Here is an 18,727-nt window from a genome sequence, read left to right on the forward strand (position 1 = left end):
AACACTAGAGAGCTAACGTCTCTTTCCATTGAATGCATATCGTTTGAAGGCCTGAAATAAAACCATAAAAGTACGACCATCATTGTAAGTTTAGGATTTGATCCCTGATACTCCAAGTAGCTAGGTTGGTAGTTACACTCAATTTACAATATCGATCGATTGTTGATGGTTGTAACTGAATGGGCGCCTTAGATTATGGGATTGCATGTACACGCCCAAGATTTTGGGAAGGAGGAAGTATAAGGAAATAGCAAACACGATTTTTTATTCAAAACCAGAGGCTCTACTGGCTGGCTAGCCATACAAATACAATGATCAAATTCAGAGCGACATTAACGCACACACGTTCTGCCATCGCAAAGAAGAAGAAAAAAGTACACACGTTCACCATACAACATAACCCCTCCACATTATGAACTTAACAAAGTCTAAGCAAGAATTTACAAAGCACGAAAGAACGCCTGCCCGATCCATCCTCCATTCACACGTAGAGCAAGGCAATAAGCAGCCGAGCTCCATCAGCGGCCCATCTCCTGCATGCCTGGCGGGTTGACGCCCCCGGCACCGGCGGCTGCGCCGTTGCGGCGCTCCTGGTTGAGGTGCCAGCCGATCTCTGGGTCGTAGCCGCGGGCCTTGAGCTCCTTGTACTCCTGCACGAGCGCGCAGGGCTCGCAGCAGTAGTGAACGCAGCAGTCACAGCATGGCGCGTCCGGGAGCGCGTACTGGGCGCGCATCTTGGAGCGGTAGGTGCAGGAGTAGATCCAGTGGCACCCCGTGAGCGACGCCAGCAGCACGTAGAGCGCGCCGCTCGTCCCGCACGACGTGGCGCCCCTGTCCACGATCTCCGCCACCTTCCCGAACGTGATGCACGGGCAGCAGCAGGTCAGGCAACCTGGAACAAAAGTGATCATATGTATGTATAAGATATGAGTATATATGTTTCATGGCGATCAAGAGACGTGGATCGTGGAGGAAGGTGGTGTGTGCGTGCGTGCTTACAGAGGCCGCAGTCGTCGAAGCAGTCGAAGAGGCCGGAGGACCAGGCGGTGGGGGCGCCGGGTGCGCCGCCGACGGGGACGCCGGTGGCCGGCTCGGTGCCGGGCTTCATCTCGACGACGGCCGGTGAACTGATGATGAGCAGATGAGGTGCTTGTGTGTTGGAGGTTGCTGTTGTTTGTGTGCTGGGAATGGGCAAGCTTGGGGTGGTTATATATAGGTCGTGGGCAGGCGGAGATGGTAAGGAATGCGTGTGCTGTCCCGAACTGTTCAGCGTGTTACTTTAATGCATCCGCGTTTGATTGGTGATAACCACTGGAAAACGAGAAAACTAGCCGCCAAGTCAAAGCGGCGTTCAGTTGGCCCGAAGTAGCCGTATGTATGTAGGGTAGTATACGCGTCGTTGAAGGTGACAGCCAGCTGCCTGGAAGCTAACGCCGTAGATCGTAGACTCATGATCTGATCAATTCTACTACTAGTAGTAACACGTGTCTTTGTAAATTTTCTATCTGTTCGATCGAGAGAGAGAGATGGCATGGCTAAATACCAAAGTCCTACGGTGGTGTATTCACCGGAAGGTATATACGATGGGGACGGGAGTGTGGTTTGCATGCATGGGTGGGCGCGTGTGCTGGACCGGCCGGCCGGCCGTTGATGTAGGGGGGCGGCCGTGAGTTTGGTCTACGTCTACGTGCGCGCTTGATTTCTTCCTCAATCAACGCTCAACGGCTCGGCTTGTTAACAAGTATTCTTTGGTAATGGTTGCCCGGAAGTGATCAAAATGAGGTTAAACATATCCTTGGCGTTTTCAATGAGTCACTCCAAGATTCTTATCTTGGCATGCCAACAGAAGTGGGGCGATCAACTACTATGACTTTCAAATATTCGTACGATCGGATGTGGAAGCGTATCATTGGTATGTCTGATCGACCTTTGTCTAGGAAAGGAGTGGAGATTCTTTTGAAATCTGTGATTCAGACGATTCCAACATACGTTATGAGCTGTTTCCATCTTCCTGTTGGTACTTGCGAGCAAATGAGGAGAGTCATTGCTGATCAGTGATGGGGTTTTGCTGATGGTAAAAGAAAGATGCATTGGCGATCATGGGACTGGTTGACATGTCCAAAAGCTATGGGAGGTCTTGGTTTCAGAGATATGAGTATGTTTAATCAAACTATGTTAGGCAAACAATGTTGGCGGTTACTCACAGAACCAAATTCCCTATGTACTCGTGTTCTTAAGGGACGTTATTACCCAAATACAGATTTCTGGGACGCTAAATGTCCACGGTCTACTTCCTATACTTGGCGGAGTATACTTCATCGCATGGAACTTGTCAAGAGAGGAATCCGATGGGGTGTGGGTAACGGTGCTACCATTAAGATTCAGGAGGATCATTGGATCCCTGGTGTGAATCCTCAGTTTTTGCATTTGTGGTCTCCTCTCTCGGCTGGCCAGAAAGTGAATTCGCTCTTTGCTGATGATGGCTTTACTTGGAACATTCAACTAGTCTGATCAGTCTTCGAGGAATCGATTGCGGATCAAGTTCTACAACTTCCCATCAGTCGTTTTGGGGACACTGACTTTGTGTCGTGGCCGCATACCCGTTCTGGTACATACTTGGTCCGGTCTGCCTATCATTTGGCCAGGATGACAAAGATGATCGTATCCCGCAGCAATTCGGGTCGTGGTATGTCTTCTAATCTCCAAGGTGATGCTATATCGTGGAACAAAATCTGGGCGACCAAGGCGCCGGGGAAGATGTTGATAACTATATGGAGATTCGCTCATGATTGCTTGCCAACAGGAATGCAACTTAACCGGCGACATATTCATGCATATAAGGTTTGTGTCCATTGTTCTGCTGATGAGCACGTAGAACATGCATTGCTATTTTGCTCTTATGCACAAGCGGTTTGGTCTGATGTTAAAGATTACTTCAACTTGCATCTTTGTCGGAAAGGATTCACAAATTGCAAAACATGGATCTTTGATTTTTTTGGCTCGTTGCGATGATCTTGCTGCTACAGTTCTTGCAGTCACGTGTTGGCATATTTGGGATGCTAGAAATAAACTCCGAGAAGAAAATATTACTCATCATCCTGTTGGGGAACGTCGCATGGGAAACAAAAAATTTCCTACGCGCACGAAGACATATCATGGTGATGTCCATCTACGAGAGGGGATGTGTGATCTACGTACCCTTGTAGACCGTACAGCAGAAGCGTTAGTGAACGCGGTTGATGTAGTGAAACGTCCTCACGTCCCTCGATCAGCCCCGCGAACCGTCCCGTGATCAGTCCCACGATCTAGTGCCGAACGGACGGCACCTCCGCGTTCAGCACACGTACAACTCGACGATGATCTCGACCTTCTTGATCCAGCAAGAGAGACGGAGAGGTAGAAGAGTTCTCCGGAAGCGTGACGGCGCTCCGGAGGTTGGTGATGATCTCGTCTCAGCAGGGCTCCGCCCGAGCTCCGCAGAAACGCGATCTAGAGGTAAAACCGTGGAGATATGTGGTCGGGCTGCCGTGGCAAAAGTTGTCTCAAATCAGCCCTAAAACCCCACTATATATAGGAGGAGGAGGGGGGAGCCTTGCCTTGGGGTCCAAGGACTCCCAAGGGGTCGGCCGAACCTAAGGGGGGAAGGTCTCCCCCTCCCAAACCGAATTCTACTTGGTTTGGAAGGTCGAGTCCTTCTTCCCTTTCCCACCTCCTTCTTTTTTTTTCTTTTCTCTTTGATTTTTCTTCCAATACGCATAGGGCTCTTTTGGGCTCTCCCACCAGCCCACTAAGGGCTGGTGCGGCACCCCCAATGCCTATGGGCTTCCCCGGGGTGGGTTGCCCCCCCGGTGAACTCCCGGAACCCATTCGTCATTCCTGGTACATTCCCGGTAACTCCGAAAACCTCCCGGTAATCAAATGAGGTCATCCTATATATCAATCTTTGTTTCCGGACCATTCCGTAAACCCTCGTGACGTCCGTGATCTCATCCGGGACTCCGAACAACATTCGGTAACCAACCATATAACTCAAATACGCATAAAACAATGTCGAACCTTAAGTGTGCAGACCCTGCGGGTTCGAGAACTATGTAGACATGACCCGAGAGACTCCTCGGTCAATATCCAATAGCGGGACCTGGATGCCCATATTGGATCCTACATATTCTACGAAGATCTTATCGTTTGAACCTCAGTGCCAAGGATTCATATAATCCCGTATGTCATTCCCTTTGTCCTTCGGTATGTTACTTGCCCGAGATTCGATCGTCAGTATCCGCATACCTATTTCAATCTCGTTTACCGGTAAGTCTCTTTACTCGTTCCGTAATATAAGACCCCGCAACTTACACTAAGTCACATTGCTTGCAAGGCTTGTGTGTGATGTTGTATTACCGAGTGGGCCCCGAGATACCTCTCCGTCACACGGAGTGACAAATCCCAGTCTCGATCCATACTAACTCAAGGAACACCTTCGGAGATACCTGTAGAGCATCTTTATAGTCACCCAGTTACGTTGCGACGTTTGATACACACAAAGCATTCCTCCGGTGTCCGTGAGTTATATGATCTCATGGCCATAGGAACAAATACTTGACACGCAGAAAACAGTAGCAACAAAATGACACGATCAACATGCTACGTCTATTAGTTTGGGTCTAGTCCATCACATGATTCTCCTAATGATGTGATCCCGTTATCAAGTGACAACACTTGCCTATGGCTAGGAAACCTTGACCATCTTTGATCAACGAGCTAGTCAACTAGAGGCTTACTAGGGACAGTGTTTTGTCTATGTATCCACACAAGTATTGTGTTTCCAATCAATACAATTATAGCATGGATAATAAACGATTATCATGAACTAAGAAACATAATAATAACTAATTTATTATTGCCTCTAGGGCATATTTCCAACAGTCTCCCACTTGCACTAGAGTCAATAATGTAGTTCACATCACCATGTGACTCCAACGAATCTAACACCCATATAGTTATGGGGTCTGATCACGTCTTGCTTGTGAGAGAGGTTTTAGTCAACGGTTCTGAAACTTTCAGATCCGCGTGTTCTTTACAAATCTTTATGTCATCTTATAGATGCTGCTATTACGTGCTATTCGGAAATGCTCCAAATATCTACTCTACTATACGAATCCGTTTCACTACTCATAGTTATTCGGATTAGTGTCAAAGCTTGCATCAACGTAACCCTTTACGACGAACTCTTTAACCACCTCCATAATCGAGAAAAATTCCTTAGTCTATTTAGTTACTAAGGATCACTTTGACCGCTGATCAGTGATTCAATCCTGGATCACTCTCTGTACCTCTTTAACTGACTTTCCGCAAGGCACACATCAGGTGCGGTACTCAGCATGGCATACTTTAGAGTCTACGGCTAAGGCATAGAAGACGACCTTCGTCTATTCTCTTTATTCTGCCGTGGTCGGGTTTTGAGTCTTACTCAAATTCACACCTTACAACAGAGTCAAGAACTCCTTCTTTGCTGATCTATTTCGAATTACTTCGAAAATTTGTCAAGGCATGCATCTTGTTGAAACTTCTATTAAGCGTTTTGATCTATCTCCATAGATCTTGATGCTCAACGTTCAAGTAGCGCAATCCAGGTACTCCTTTGAAAAATCCTTTCCAACAACCTTGTATGCTTTACAGAAATTCTACATTACTTCTGATCCACAATATGTCAACCACATATACTTATCAGAAATTCTATAGTGCTCCCACTCACTTCTTTGGAAATACAAGTTTCTCATAAACCTTGTACAAACCCAAAATCTTTGATCATCTCATCAAAGTATATATATTCCAACTTCGAGATGCTTGCACCAGTCCATTGAAGGATCACTGGAGCTTGCACAATTGCTAGTATCTTTAGGATTGACAAAACCTCCTGGTTGTATCACATACAATGTTTGCTCAAGGAAACCGTCGAGGAAACAATGTTTTGACATCCTACGTGCAATATTTCATAAAGAATGCAGCAACTACTAACATAATTCTAACAGACCTTTAGCATCGCTACGAGTGAGGAAGTCTCATCATAGTCAACTGTTTGATCTTGTCGAAAACATCTTTGCGACAAGTCGAGCTTTTCTTAATAGTGACTTATCACCATCATCGTCTATCTTCTTTTAAAGATCCATTTTTACTCAATAGTCCTATGACCATCAAGTAGTTCTTCCAAAGTCTACACTTTGTTTTCATACATGGATCCTCTCTCGGATTTCATGGCTTCCAGCCATTTGTCGGAATTTGGGCCCACCATCGCTTTCTCCATAACTCGTAGGTTCACTGTTGCTCAACAACATGACCTCCAAGACAGGGTTACCGTACCACTCTGTAGTAGTACGCGACCTTGTCAACCTACGAGGCTTGTAGTAACTTGATCCGATGCTTGATGATCACCATCATTAGCTTCCACTTCAATTGGTGTAGGCGCCACAGGAACAACTTCCTGCGCCCTGCTACACACTGGTTGAAGTGATGGTTCAATAACCTCATCAAGTTCTACTACCCTCCCACTCAATTCTTTCAGGAGAAACCTTTCCTCGAGAAAGGATCCGTTTCTAGAAACAAACACTTTGCTTTCGGATCTCAGATAGGTGATGTACCCAACTGTTTTGGATATCCTATGAAGATGCATTTGTCCACTTTGGGTTCGAGCTTATCAGACTGAAACCTTTTCACATAAGTGTCAAAGCCCCAAACTTTCAAGAAACGACAGTTTAGGTTTCTCTAAACCTCAGTCTATACTGTGTCATCTCAACGGAAATACGTGGTGCCCTATTTAAAGTGAATGCGGTTGTCTCTAATGCTTAACCCATAAACGATAGTGGTAATTCGATAAGAGACATCACAGCATGCACCATACCAAATAGTGCATGGCTATGACGTTCAGACACATCATCACACTATGATGTTCCGGGTGGCATGAACTGCGAAACAATTTCTACATTGTCTTAACTGCGTACCAAAACTCGTAACTCAGATATTCATTTCTATGATCATATCGTAGACAGTTTATCCTCTTGTTACGACGAACTTCATTCTGAAACGGAATTGAACTTTTCAATATTTCAGACTTGTGATTCATTAAGTAACTACTCCTGTATCTACTCAAATCGTCAGTGAAGTAAGAACATAATGATATCCACTGCGTGCCTCAACACCCATTGGACTGCATACATCAAAATGTATCACTTCCAACAAGTTACTATCTTGTTTCATCTCAATGAAAACAAGGCCTTGCTCATGTGGTATGATTTGCATGTCACTAGTGATTCAAAAACAAGTGAGTACAAAGATCCATCAACATGGAGCCTCTTCATGCAATTTATACCAACATGACTCAAGCGACAGTGCCACAAGTAAGTGGTACTATCATCATTACCTTGTGTTTTTTGGCACCAATATCATGAACATGTGTAACACTACGATCGAGATTCATTGAAGGTGATTATTCAAGAAAATAGAGTAATATTATTCTCTTTAAATGAATAATCGTATTGCAATAAACACGATCCAATCATGTTCATGCTTAACGCAAGCACCAATAACAATTATTTAGGTTTGACACCAATCCCGATGGTAGAGGGAGCGTGCGACGTTTGATCATATCAACCTTGGAAACACTTCCAACACGTATCGTCACCTCGCCTTTAGCTAGTCTCCGTTTATGCCGCAGCTTTCATTTCGCGTTACTAATCACTTAGCAACCGAACCGGTATCCAATACCCTCGTGCTACTAGGAGTACTAGTAAAGTACACATCAACATCATGTATATCAAATATACTTCTTTGGACTTTTGCCAGCCTTCTTATCTACCAAGTATCTAGAGTTGCTCCGCCTCAGTGGTTGTTCCCCTCATTACAGAAGCACTTTGTCTCGGGTTTGGGTTTAATCTTGGGTCTCTTCATTAGTGCAGCAACTGTTTTGCCGTTTCACGAAGTATCTCTTCTAGCCCTTGCCTTTCTTGAAACTTAGTGGTTTTACAAACCATCAACTATTGATGCTCCTTCTTGATTTCTACTTTCGCAGTGTCAAACATCGCGAATCGCTCAAGGATCATTGTATCTATCCTTGATATGTTATATTTCATCACGAAGCTCTCACAGCTTGGTGGCAGTGACTTTGGAGAACCATCACTATCTCATCTGGAAGATTAACTCCCACTTGATTCAAGTGATTGTCGTACTCAGACAATCTGAGCACACGCTCAACGATTGAGCTTTTCTCCTTTACTTTGTGGACAAAGAATCTTGTCGGAGGTCTCGTACCTCTCAACAAGGGCACGAGCATGAAATCACAATTTCATCTCTTTAGAACATCTCTTATGTGCCGTGACGTTTGAAAACGTCTTCGGCGCCTTGCTTCTAAGCCATTAAGTATTTTGTACTGAACTATCGTGTAGTCATCAGAAACGTGTATGTCGGATGTTCACAGCATCCACAGACGACGCTCGAGGTGCAGCACACCGAGTGGTGCATTAAGGACATAAGCCTTCTGCGCAGCAACGAGGACAATCCTCTGCAAAGTTTGCTACTATCAACTTTCAACTAAATTTTCTCTAGGAACATATAAAAATAGTAGAGCTATAGCGCAAGCTACATCGTAATTCGCAAAGACCATTAGACTATGTTCATGACAATTAGTTCAATTAATCATATTACTTAAGAACTCCCACTCAAAAAGTACATCTCTCTAGTCATTTGAGTGGTACATGATCCAAATCCACTATCTCAAGTCCGATCATCACGTGAGTCGAGAATAGTTTCAGTGGTAAGCATCTCTATGCTAATCATATCAACTATACGATTCATGCTCGACCTTTCGGTCTCATGTGTTCCGAGGCCATGTCTGCACATGCTAGGCTCGTCAAGCTTAACCCGAGTGTTCCGCGTGTGCAACTGTTTTGCACCCGTTGTATGTGAATGTTGGGTCTATCACACCCGATCATCACGTGGTGTCTCGAAACGAAGAACTGTCGCAACGGTGCACAGTCGGGGAGAACACAATTTCGTCTTGAAATTTTAGTGAGAGATCACCTCATAATGATACCGTCGTTCTAAGCAAGATAAGGTGCATAAAGGATTAACATCACATGCAATTCATAAGTGACATGATATGGCCATCATCATGTGCTTCTTGATCTCCATCACCAAAGCACCGGCACGATCTTCTTGTCACCGGCGTCACACCATGATCTCCATCAACGTGTCGCCATCGGGGTTGTCGTGCTACTCATGCTATTACTACTAAAGCTACGTCCTAGCAATATAGTAAACGCATCTCCAAGCAGAAATGTTAGTTTAAAGACAACCCTATGGCTCCTGCCGGTTGCCGTACCATCGACGTGCAAGTCAATATTAACTATTACAACATGATCATGTTGGGGAACGTCGCATGGGAAACAAAAATTTTCCTACGCGCACGAAGACCTATCATGGTGATGTCCATCTACGAGAGGGGATGAGTGATCTACGTACCCTTGTAGACCGTACAGCAGAAGCGTTAATGAATGCGGTTGATGTAGTTGAACGTCCTCACGTCCCTCGATCCGCCCCGCGAACAATCCCGCGATCAGTCCCACGATCTAGTACCGAACGGACGGCACCTCCGCGTTCAGCACACGTACAGCTCGACGATGATCTTGGCCTTCTTGATCCAGCAAGAGAGACAGAGAGGTAGAAGAGTTCTCCGGCAACGTGACGGCGCTCCGGAGGTTGGTGATGATCTCGTCTCAGCAGGGCTCCGCCCGAGCTCCGCAGAAACGCGATCTAGAGGAAAAACCATGGAGGTATGTGATCGGGCTGCCGTGGAAAACTCGTCTCAAATCAGCCCTAAAACCTCCGTATATATAGGTGGGAGGGAGGGGACCTTGCCTTAGGGCTCAAGGAGCCCCAAGGGGGTCGGCCGAGCCAAGGGGGGAAGGCTCCCCCCCCAAACCGAGTTGGACTTGGTTTGGTGGGTGGGAGTCCTTCCTTCCCTTCCCACCTCCTTTTTTTTTCTTTCTCTTTGATTTTTCTTTCTTAGGCGCATAGGGCCCCTTTGGGTTGTCCCACCAGCCCACTAAGGGCTGGTGTGCCACCCTCATGGCCTATGGGCTTCTCCGGGGTGGGTTGCCCCCCCGGTGAACTCCCGGAACCCATTCGTCATTCCCGGTACATTCCCGGTAACTCCGAAAACCTTCCGGTAATCAAATGAGGTCATCCTATATATCAATCTTCGTTTCCGGACCATTCCGGAAACCCTCGTGACATCCGTGATCTCATACGGGACTCCAAACAACATTCGGTAACCAACCATATAACTCAAATACGCATAAAACAACGCCGAACCTTAAGTGTGCAGACCCTGCGGGTTCGAGAACTATGTAGACATGACCCGAGAGACTTCTTGGTCAATATCCAATAGCGGGACCTGGATGCCCATATTGGATCCTACATATTCTACGAAGATCTTATCGTTTGAACCTCAGTGCCAAGGATTCATATAATCCCGTATGCTATTCCCTTTGTCCTTCGGTATGTTACTTGCCCGAGATTCGATCGTCAGTATCCGCATACCTATTTCAATCTCGTTTACCGGCAAGTCTCTTTACTCGTTCCGTAATACAAGATCCCGCAACTTACACTAAGTTACTTTGCTTGCAAGGCTTGTGTGTGATGTTGCATTACCGAGTGGGCCCCGAGATACCTCTCCGTCACACGGAGTGACAAATCCCAGTCTCGATCCATACTAACTCAACTAACACCTTCGGAGATACCTGTAGAGCATCTTTTTTGTCACCCAGTTACGTTGTGACGTTTGATACACACAAAGCATTCATCCGGTGTCAGTGAGTTATATGATCTCATGGTCATAGGAACAAATACTTGACACGCAGAAAACAGTAGCAACAAAATGACACGATCAACATGCTACGTCTATTAGTTTGGGTCTAGTCCATCACGTGATTCTCCTAATGACGTGATCCAGTTATCAAGCAACAACACCTTGTTCATAATCAGAAGACACTGGCTATCTTTGATCAACTGGCTAGCCAACTAGAGGCTTGCTAGGGACAGTGTTTTGTCTATGTATTCACACATGTAAATGAGTCTTCATTCAATACAATTATAGCATGGATAATAAACGATTATCTTGATACAGGAATTATAATAATAACGATATTTATTATTGCCTCTAGGGCATAATTCCAACAGTCTCCCACTTGCACTAGAGTCAATAATCTAGCCCTCACATCATCATGCGAATTACATTGTAATAAATCTAACACCCATACAGTTTTGGTGTTGATCATGCTTTGGCCGTGGAAGGTTTAGTCAGCGGGTCTGCTACATTCAGATCCGTGTGCACCTTGCATATATTTACGTCCTCGCCTTCGACGTAGTCGCGGATGAGGTTGAAGCCTCGTTTGATGTGTCTGGACTTCTTGTGAAACCGTGGTTCCTTTGCTAAGGCAATGGCACCCGTGTTGTCACAGAACAAGGTTATTGGATTCAGTGCGCTTGGCACCACTCCAAGATCCGTCATGAATTGCTTCATCCAGACACCCTCCTTAGCTGCCTCCGAGGCAGCCATGTACTCTGCTTCACATGTAGAATATGCTACGACGCTTTGCTTGGAACTGCACCAGCTTACCGCACCCCCATTAAGAATAAATACGTATCCGGTTTGCAACTTAGAGTCGTCCGGATTTGTGTCAAAGCTTGCATCGACGTAACCTTTTACGGCGAGCTCTTCGTCACCTCCATACACGAGAAACATCTCCTTAGTCCTTTTCTGGTACTTCAGGATATTCTTGACCGCTGTCCAGTGATCCACTCCTGGATTACTCTGGAACCTACCTGCCATACCTATGGCCAGGCTAACGTCCGGTCTAGTGCACAACATTGCATACATGATAGAACCTATGGCTGAAGCATAGGGGACGGAGCGCATATGCTCTCTATCTTCATCAGTTGCTGGGCACTGAGTCTTACTCAATCTCGTACCTTGTAAAACTGGCAAGAACCCTTTCTTGGACTGTTCCATTTTGAACCTCTTCAAAACTTTATCAAGGTATGTGCTTTGTGAAAGTCCTATCAGGCGTTTTGATCTATCCCTGTAGATCTTAATGCCTAGAATGTAAGCAGCTTCTCCTAGGTCCTTCATAGAGAAACTTTTATTTAAGTAATCCTTTATGCTCTCCAAAAACTCCACGTTGTTTCCAATCAGCAATATGTCATCCACATATAATATTAGAAACGCCACAGAGCTCCCACTCACTTTCTTGTAAATACAAGATTCTCCAACCACTTGTATAAACCCAAATGCTTTGATCACCTCATCAAAGCGTTTGTTCCAACTCCGAGATGCTTGCACCAGTACATAAATGGATCGCTGGAGCTTGCACACCTTGTTAGCATTCTTAGGATCGACAAAACCTTCGGGTTGCATCATATACAACTCTTCCTTAAGGAAACCGTTAAGGAACGCCGTTTTGACATCCATCTGCCAGATTTCATAATCGAAAAATGCAGCTATTGCTAACATGATTCTGACGGACTTAAGCATCGCTACGGGTGAGAATGTCTCATCGTAGTCAACTCCTTGAACTTGTGAAAAACCCTTTCCCACAAGTCGAGCTTTATAAACGGTTACATTTCCGTCAGCGTCCGTCTTCCTCTTAAAGATCCATTTGTTCTGAATAGCCTTGCGGCCCGCAGGTAGTACTTCCAAAGTCCACACTTTGTTCTCATACATGGATCCTATCTCGGACTTCATGGCTTCTAGCCATTTGTTGGAATCTGGGCCCACCATTGCTTCTTCATAATTTGCAGGTTCATTGTTGTCCAACAACATGATCGATAAGACGGGATTGTCGTACCACTCTGGAGCAGCACGTGGTCTCGTCGACCTGCGTGGTTCGACAGAAACTTGAACCGGAGTTTCATGATCATCATCATTAACTTCCTCCTCAACTGGCGTCGCAACGACAGAGGTTTCCCCTTGTCCTGCGCCACCATCCAGAGGGATGAGAGGTTCGACAACCTCGTCAAGTTCCATCTTCCTCCCACTCAATTCTCTCGAGAGAAAATCCTTCTCGAGAAAAGCTCCGTTTTTAGCAACAAACACTTTGCCCTCGGATTTGAGATAGAAGGTGTACCCAACTGTCTCTTTTGGGTAACCTACAAAGACGCACTTTTCCGCTTTGGGTTCCAGCTTTTCAGGCTGAAGCTTTTTGACATAAGCATCACATCCCCAAACTTTAAGAAAGGACAACTTTGGCCTTTTGCCATACCACAGTTCATATGGTGTCGTCTCAACGGATTTTGATGGTGCCCTATTTAAAGTGAATGCAGTTGTTTCTAATGCATAACCCCAAAATGATAACGACAAAACGGTAAGAGACATCATAGATCGCACCATCTCTAATAAAGTACGATTACGACGTTCGGACACACCATTACGCTGTGGTGTTCCAGGCGGTGTTAACTGTGAAACAATTCCACATTGTCTTAAGTGAGCACCAAACTCGAAACTCAGATATTCACCCCCACGATCAGACCGTAGGAACTTGATCTTCTTGTTACGATGATTTTCAACTTCACTCTGAAATTGCTTGAACTTTTCAAATGTTTCAGACTTCTGCTTCATCAAGTAGACATAACCATATCTATCCAAATCGTCAGTGAAGGTGAGAAAATAACGATATCCGCCGCGTGCCTCCACGCTCATCGGACCACACACATCGGTATGTATGATTTCCAACAAGTCACTTGCACGCTCCATTGTTCCAGAGAACGGAGTCTTAGTCATCTTGCCCATGAGGCATGGTTCGCACGTGTCAAGTGAATCAAAGTCAAGTGACTCCAAAAGTCCATCAGCATGGAGTTTCTTCATGCGTTTTACACCAATATGACCTAAGCGGCAGTGCCACAAAAATATGGCGCTATCATTGTTAACTCTAACTCTTTTGGTCTCAATGTTATGTATGTGTGTATTGCTATCAAGATTCAATATGAACAATCCTCTCACATTGGGTGCATGACCATAAAAGATGTTACTCATAGAAATAGAACAACCATTATTCTTTGACTTAAAAGAGTAACCGTCTCGCAACAAACAAGATCCAGATATAATGTTCATGCTCAACGCAGGCACTAAATAACAATGATTTAGGTTTATAACTAATCCTGATGGTAACTGAAGTGAAACTGTGCCGACGGCGATTGCATCAACCTTGGAACCATTTCCTACGCGCATCATCACTTCATCTTTCGCGAGCCTTCGTCTATTCCGTAGTTCCTGTTTCGAGTTGCAATGAGCAACAGAACCGGTATCGAATACCCAGGCACTACTACGAGAGCCGGTTAAGTACACATCAATAACATGTATATCAAATATACCTGATTTTTCTTTGGCCGCCTTCTTATCTACCAGATACTTGGGGCAATTGCGCTTCGAGTGACCCATACCCTTGCAATAGTAACACTCCGTTTCAGGCTTAGGTCCAGCTTTGGGTTTTTTCGTCAGATTGGCAACAGGCTTGCCGCTCTTCTTTGAATTACCCTTCTTGCCTTTGCTGTTTCTCTTGAAAATAGTGGTCTTATTCACCATCAACACTTGATGCTCTTTACGGAGTTCATACTCTGCGACTTTCAGCATCGCAAACAACTCGCCGGGTGACTTGTTCATCCCTTGGATGTTGTAGTTCAACACAAAGCCTTTATAGCTTGGCGGCAGTGATTGAAGGATTCTGTCAGTGATAGCCTCTTGCGGGAGTTCAATCCCCAGCTCAGCTAGACGGTTTGAGTACCCAGACATTTTGAGCACATGTTCACTGACAGACGAGTTTTCCTCCATCTTGCAAGAACAGAATTTATCGGAGGTCTCATACCTCTCGATCCGGGCGTTCTTCTGAAAGATAAACTTCAACTCCTGGAACATCTCAAATGCTCCATGACGCTCAAAGCGACGTTGAAGTCCCGGTTCTAAGCCATACAAGACTGCACATTGAACTACTGAGTAGTCCTCCTTACGTGATAACCAAGCGTTCTTAACATCCTGATCAGCCGTAGCGGGTGGTTCATCTCCTAGCGCAGCATTAAGGACATAATCCGTCTTCCCAGCTTGTAAGATTAGCTTAAGATTACAAGCCCAGTCTACAAAGTTGCTTCCATCATCTTTCAACTTAGCTTTCTCTAGGAACGTATTAAAATTCAGGGTGACTGTTGCGTGAGCCATGATCTACAACACAAACATATTCAAAGTGAACTTAGACTATGTTCAAAATAATTAGAGTTTAACTTAATCAAATTATTTGCTAAACTCCCACTCAAAAAGTACATCTCTCTTAGTCATTTGAGTGGTTCATGATCCACTTACACTAGCTCAAGTCCGATCATCACGTGAGTTGAGTATAGTTTCAGTGGTAAGCATCCCTATGCTAATCATATCATCTATATGATTCATGATCGACCTTTCGGTCTCATGTGTTCCGAGGCCATGTCTGCACATGCTAGGCTCGTCAAGCTTAACCCGAGTGTTCCGCGTGCGCAACTGTTTTGCACCCGTTGTATGTGAACGTTGAGTCTATCACACCCGATCATCACGTGGTGTCTCGAAACGACGAACTGTAGCAACGGTGCACAGTCGGGGAGAACACAATTTCGTCTTGAAATTTTAGTGAGAGATCACCTCATAATGCTACCGTCGTTCTAAGCAAAATAAGGTGCATAAAAGGATTAACATCACATGCAATTCATAAGTGACATGATATGGCCATCATCACGTGCTTCTTGATCTCCATCACCAAAGCACCGACACGATCTTCTTGTCACCGGCGCCACACCATGATCTCCATCAACGTGTTTCCATCGGGGTTGTCGTGCTACTCATGCTATTACTACTAAAGCTACATCCTAGCAAAATAGTAAACGCATCTGCAAGCACAAACGTTAGTATAAAGACAACCCTATGGCTCCTGCCGGTTGCCGTACCATCGACGTGCAAGTCGATATTATCTATTACAACATGATCATCTCATACATCCAATATATCACATCACATCGTTGGTCATATCACATCACAAGCATACCCTGCAAAAACAAGTTAGACGTCCTCTAATTTTGTTGTTGCATGTTTTACGTGGTGACCACGGGTATCTAGTAGGATCGCATCTTACTTACGCAAACACCACAACGGAGATATATGAGTTGCTATTTAACCTCATCCAAGGACCTCCTCGGTCAAATCCGATTCAACTAAAGTTGGACAAACCGACACTTTCCAGTCATCTTTGAGCAACGGGGTTACTCGTAGCGATGAAACCAGTCTCTTGTAAGCGTACGAGTAATGTCGGTCCAAGCCGCTTCAATCCAACAATACCGCGGGATCAAGAAAAGACTAAGGAGGGCAGCAAAACGCACATCACCGCCCACAAAAACTTTTGTGTTCTACTCGAGAAGACATCTATGCATGAACCTAGCTCATGATGCCACTGTTGGGGAACGTACCATGGGAAACAAAAATTTTCCTACGCGCACGAAGACCTATCATGGTGATGTCCATCTACGAGAGGGGATGAGTGATCTACGTACCCTTGTAGACCGTACAACAGAAGCGTTAATGAACGCGGTTGATGTAGTGGAACGTCCTCACGTCCCTCGATCCGCCCCGCGAACAATCCCGCGATCAGTCCCACGATCTAGTACCGAACGGACGGCACCTCCGCGTTCAGCACACGTACAGCTCGACGATGATCTCGGCCTTCTTGATCCAGCAAGAGAGACGGAGAGGTAGAAGAGTTCTCCGGCAGCGTGACGACGCTCTGGAGGTTGGTGATGATCTCGTCTCAGCAGGGCTCCGCCCGAGCTCCGCAGAAACGCGATCTAGAGGAAAAATCGTGGAGGTATGTGGTCGGGCTGCCGTGGAAAAGTCGTCCCAAATCAGCCCTAAAACCTCCGTATATATAGGTGGGAGGGAGGGGACCTTGCCTTGGGGCTCAAGGAGCCCCAAGGGGGTCGGTCGAGCCAACGGGGGAAGGCTCCCCCCCCCAAACCGAGTTGGACTTGGTTTGGTGGGTGGGAGTCCTTCCTTCCCTTCCCACCTCCTTTTTTTTCTTTCTCTTTGATTTTTCTTTCTTAGGCGCATAGGGCCCCTTTGGGCTGTCCCACCAGCCCACTAAGGGCTGGTGTGCCACCCTCATGGCCTATGGGCTTCTCCGGGGTGGGTTGCCCCCCCGGTGAACTCTCGGAACCCATTCGTCATTCCCCGTACATTCCCGGTAACTCCGAAAACCTTCCGGTAATCAAATGAGGTCATCCTATATATCAATCTTTGTTTCCGGACCATTCCGGAAACCCTCGTGACGTCCGTGATCACATCCGGGAATCCGAACAACATTCGGTAACCAACCATATAACTCAAATACGCATAAAACAACGCCGAACCTTAAGTGTGCAGACCCTGCGGGTTCGAGAACTATGTAGACATGACCCGAGAGACTTCTCGGTCAATATCCAATAGCGGGACCTGGATGCCCATATTGGATCCTACATATTCTACGAAGATCTTATCGTTTGAACCTCAGTGCCAAGGATTCATATAATCCCGTATGTCATTCCCTTTGTCCTTCGGTATGTTACTTGCCCGAGATTCGATCGTCAGTATCCGCATACCTATTTCAATCTCGTTTACCGGCAAGTCTCTTTACTCGTTCCGTAATACAAGATCCCGCAACTTACACTAAGTTACTTTGCTTGCAAGGCTTGTGTGTAATGTTGCATTACCGAGTGGGCCCCGAGATACCTCTCCGTCACACGGAGTGACAAATCCCAGTCTCGATCCATACTAACTCAACTAACACCTTCGGAGATACTTGTAGAGCATCTTTATAGTCACCCAGAGACGTTGCGACGTTTGATACACACAAAGCATTCATCCGGTGTCAGTGAGTTATATGATCTCATGGTCATAGGAACAAATACTTGACACGCAGAAAACAGTAGCAACAAAATGACACGATCAACATGCTACGTCTATTAGTTTGGGTCTAGTCCATCACGTGATTCTCCTAATGACGTGATCCAGTTATCAAGCAACAACACCTTGTTCATAATCAAAAGACACTGACTATCTTTGATCAACTGGCTAGCCAACTAGAGGCTTGCTAGGGACAGTGTTTTGTCTATGTATCCACACATGTAAATGAGTCTTCATTCAATACAATTATAGCATGGATAATAAACGATTATCTTGATACAGGAATTATAATAATAACTATATTTATTATTGCCTCTAGGGCATAATTCCAACAGATCATCTCATACATCCAATATATCACATCACATCGTTGTCCATATCACATCACAAGCATACCCTGCAAAAACAAGTTAGACGTCCTCTAATTGTTGTTGCATGTTTTACGTGGTGACCATGGGTATCTAGTAGGATCGCATCTTACTTACGCAAGCACCACAACGGAGATGTATGAATTGCTATTTAACCTTATACAAGGACCTCGTCGGTCAAATCCGATTCAACTAAAGTTGGCGAAACCGACACTTGCCAGTCATCTTTGAGCAAGGGAGTTACTCGTAGCGATCAAACCAGTCTCTCGTAAGCGTACGAGTAATGTCGGTCCAAGCCGCTTCAATCCAACAATACCGCGGAATCAAGAAAAGACTAAGGAGGGCAGCAAAACGCACATCACCACCC

General features: G+C 45.5%; 1 protein-coding gene across 1 annotated transcript; it reads right to left on the reverse strand.

Annotated features, from left to right (window-relative positions):
• Nucleotides 1–248: 248 nt before the first annotated feature.
• On the reverse strand, nt 249–1,174 carry LOC123399317 (cell number regulator 10-like). The gene is made up of 2 exons (XM_045093730.1): nt 1,000–1,174; nt 249–892 (listed from the first exon to the last, which is right to left on the reverse strand). Exons 1-2 carry the CDS (start codon nt 1,106–1,108, stop codon nt 519–521), a joined length of 483 nt encoding a protein of 160 aa, XP_044949665.1. The 5' UTR covers nt 1,109–1,174; the 3' UTR covers nt 249–518.
• Nucleotides 1,175–18,727: the final 17,553 nt, after the last annotated feature.

The sequence above is a fragment of the Hordeum vulgare genome, chromosome 5H (genome assembly GCF_904849725.1).
Source record: "Hordeum vulgare subsp. vulgare chromosome 5H, MorexV3_pseudomolecules_assembly, whole genome shotgun sequence".
NCBI lineage: Eukaryota > Viridiplantae > Streptophyta > Magnoliopsida > Poales > Poaceae > Hordeum > Hordeum vulgare.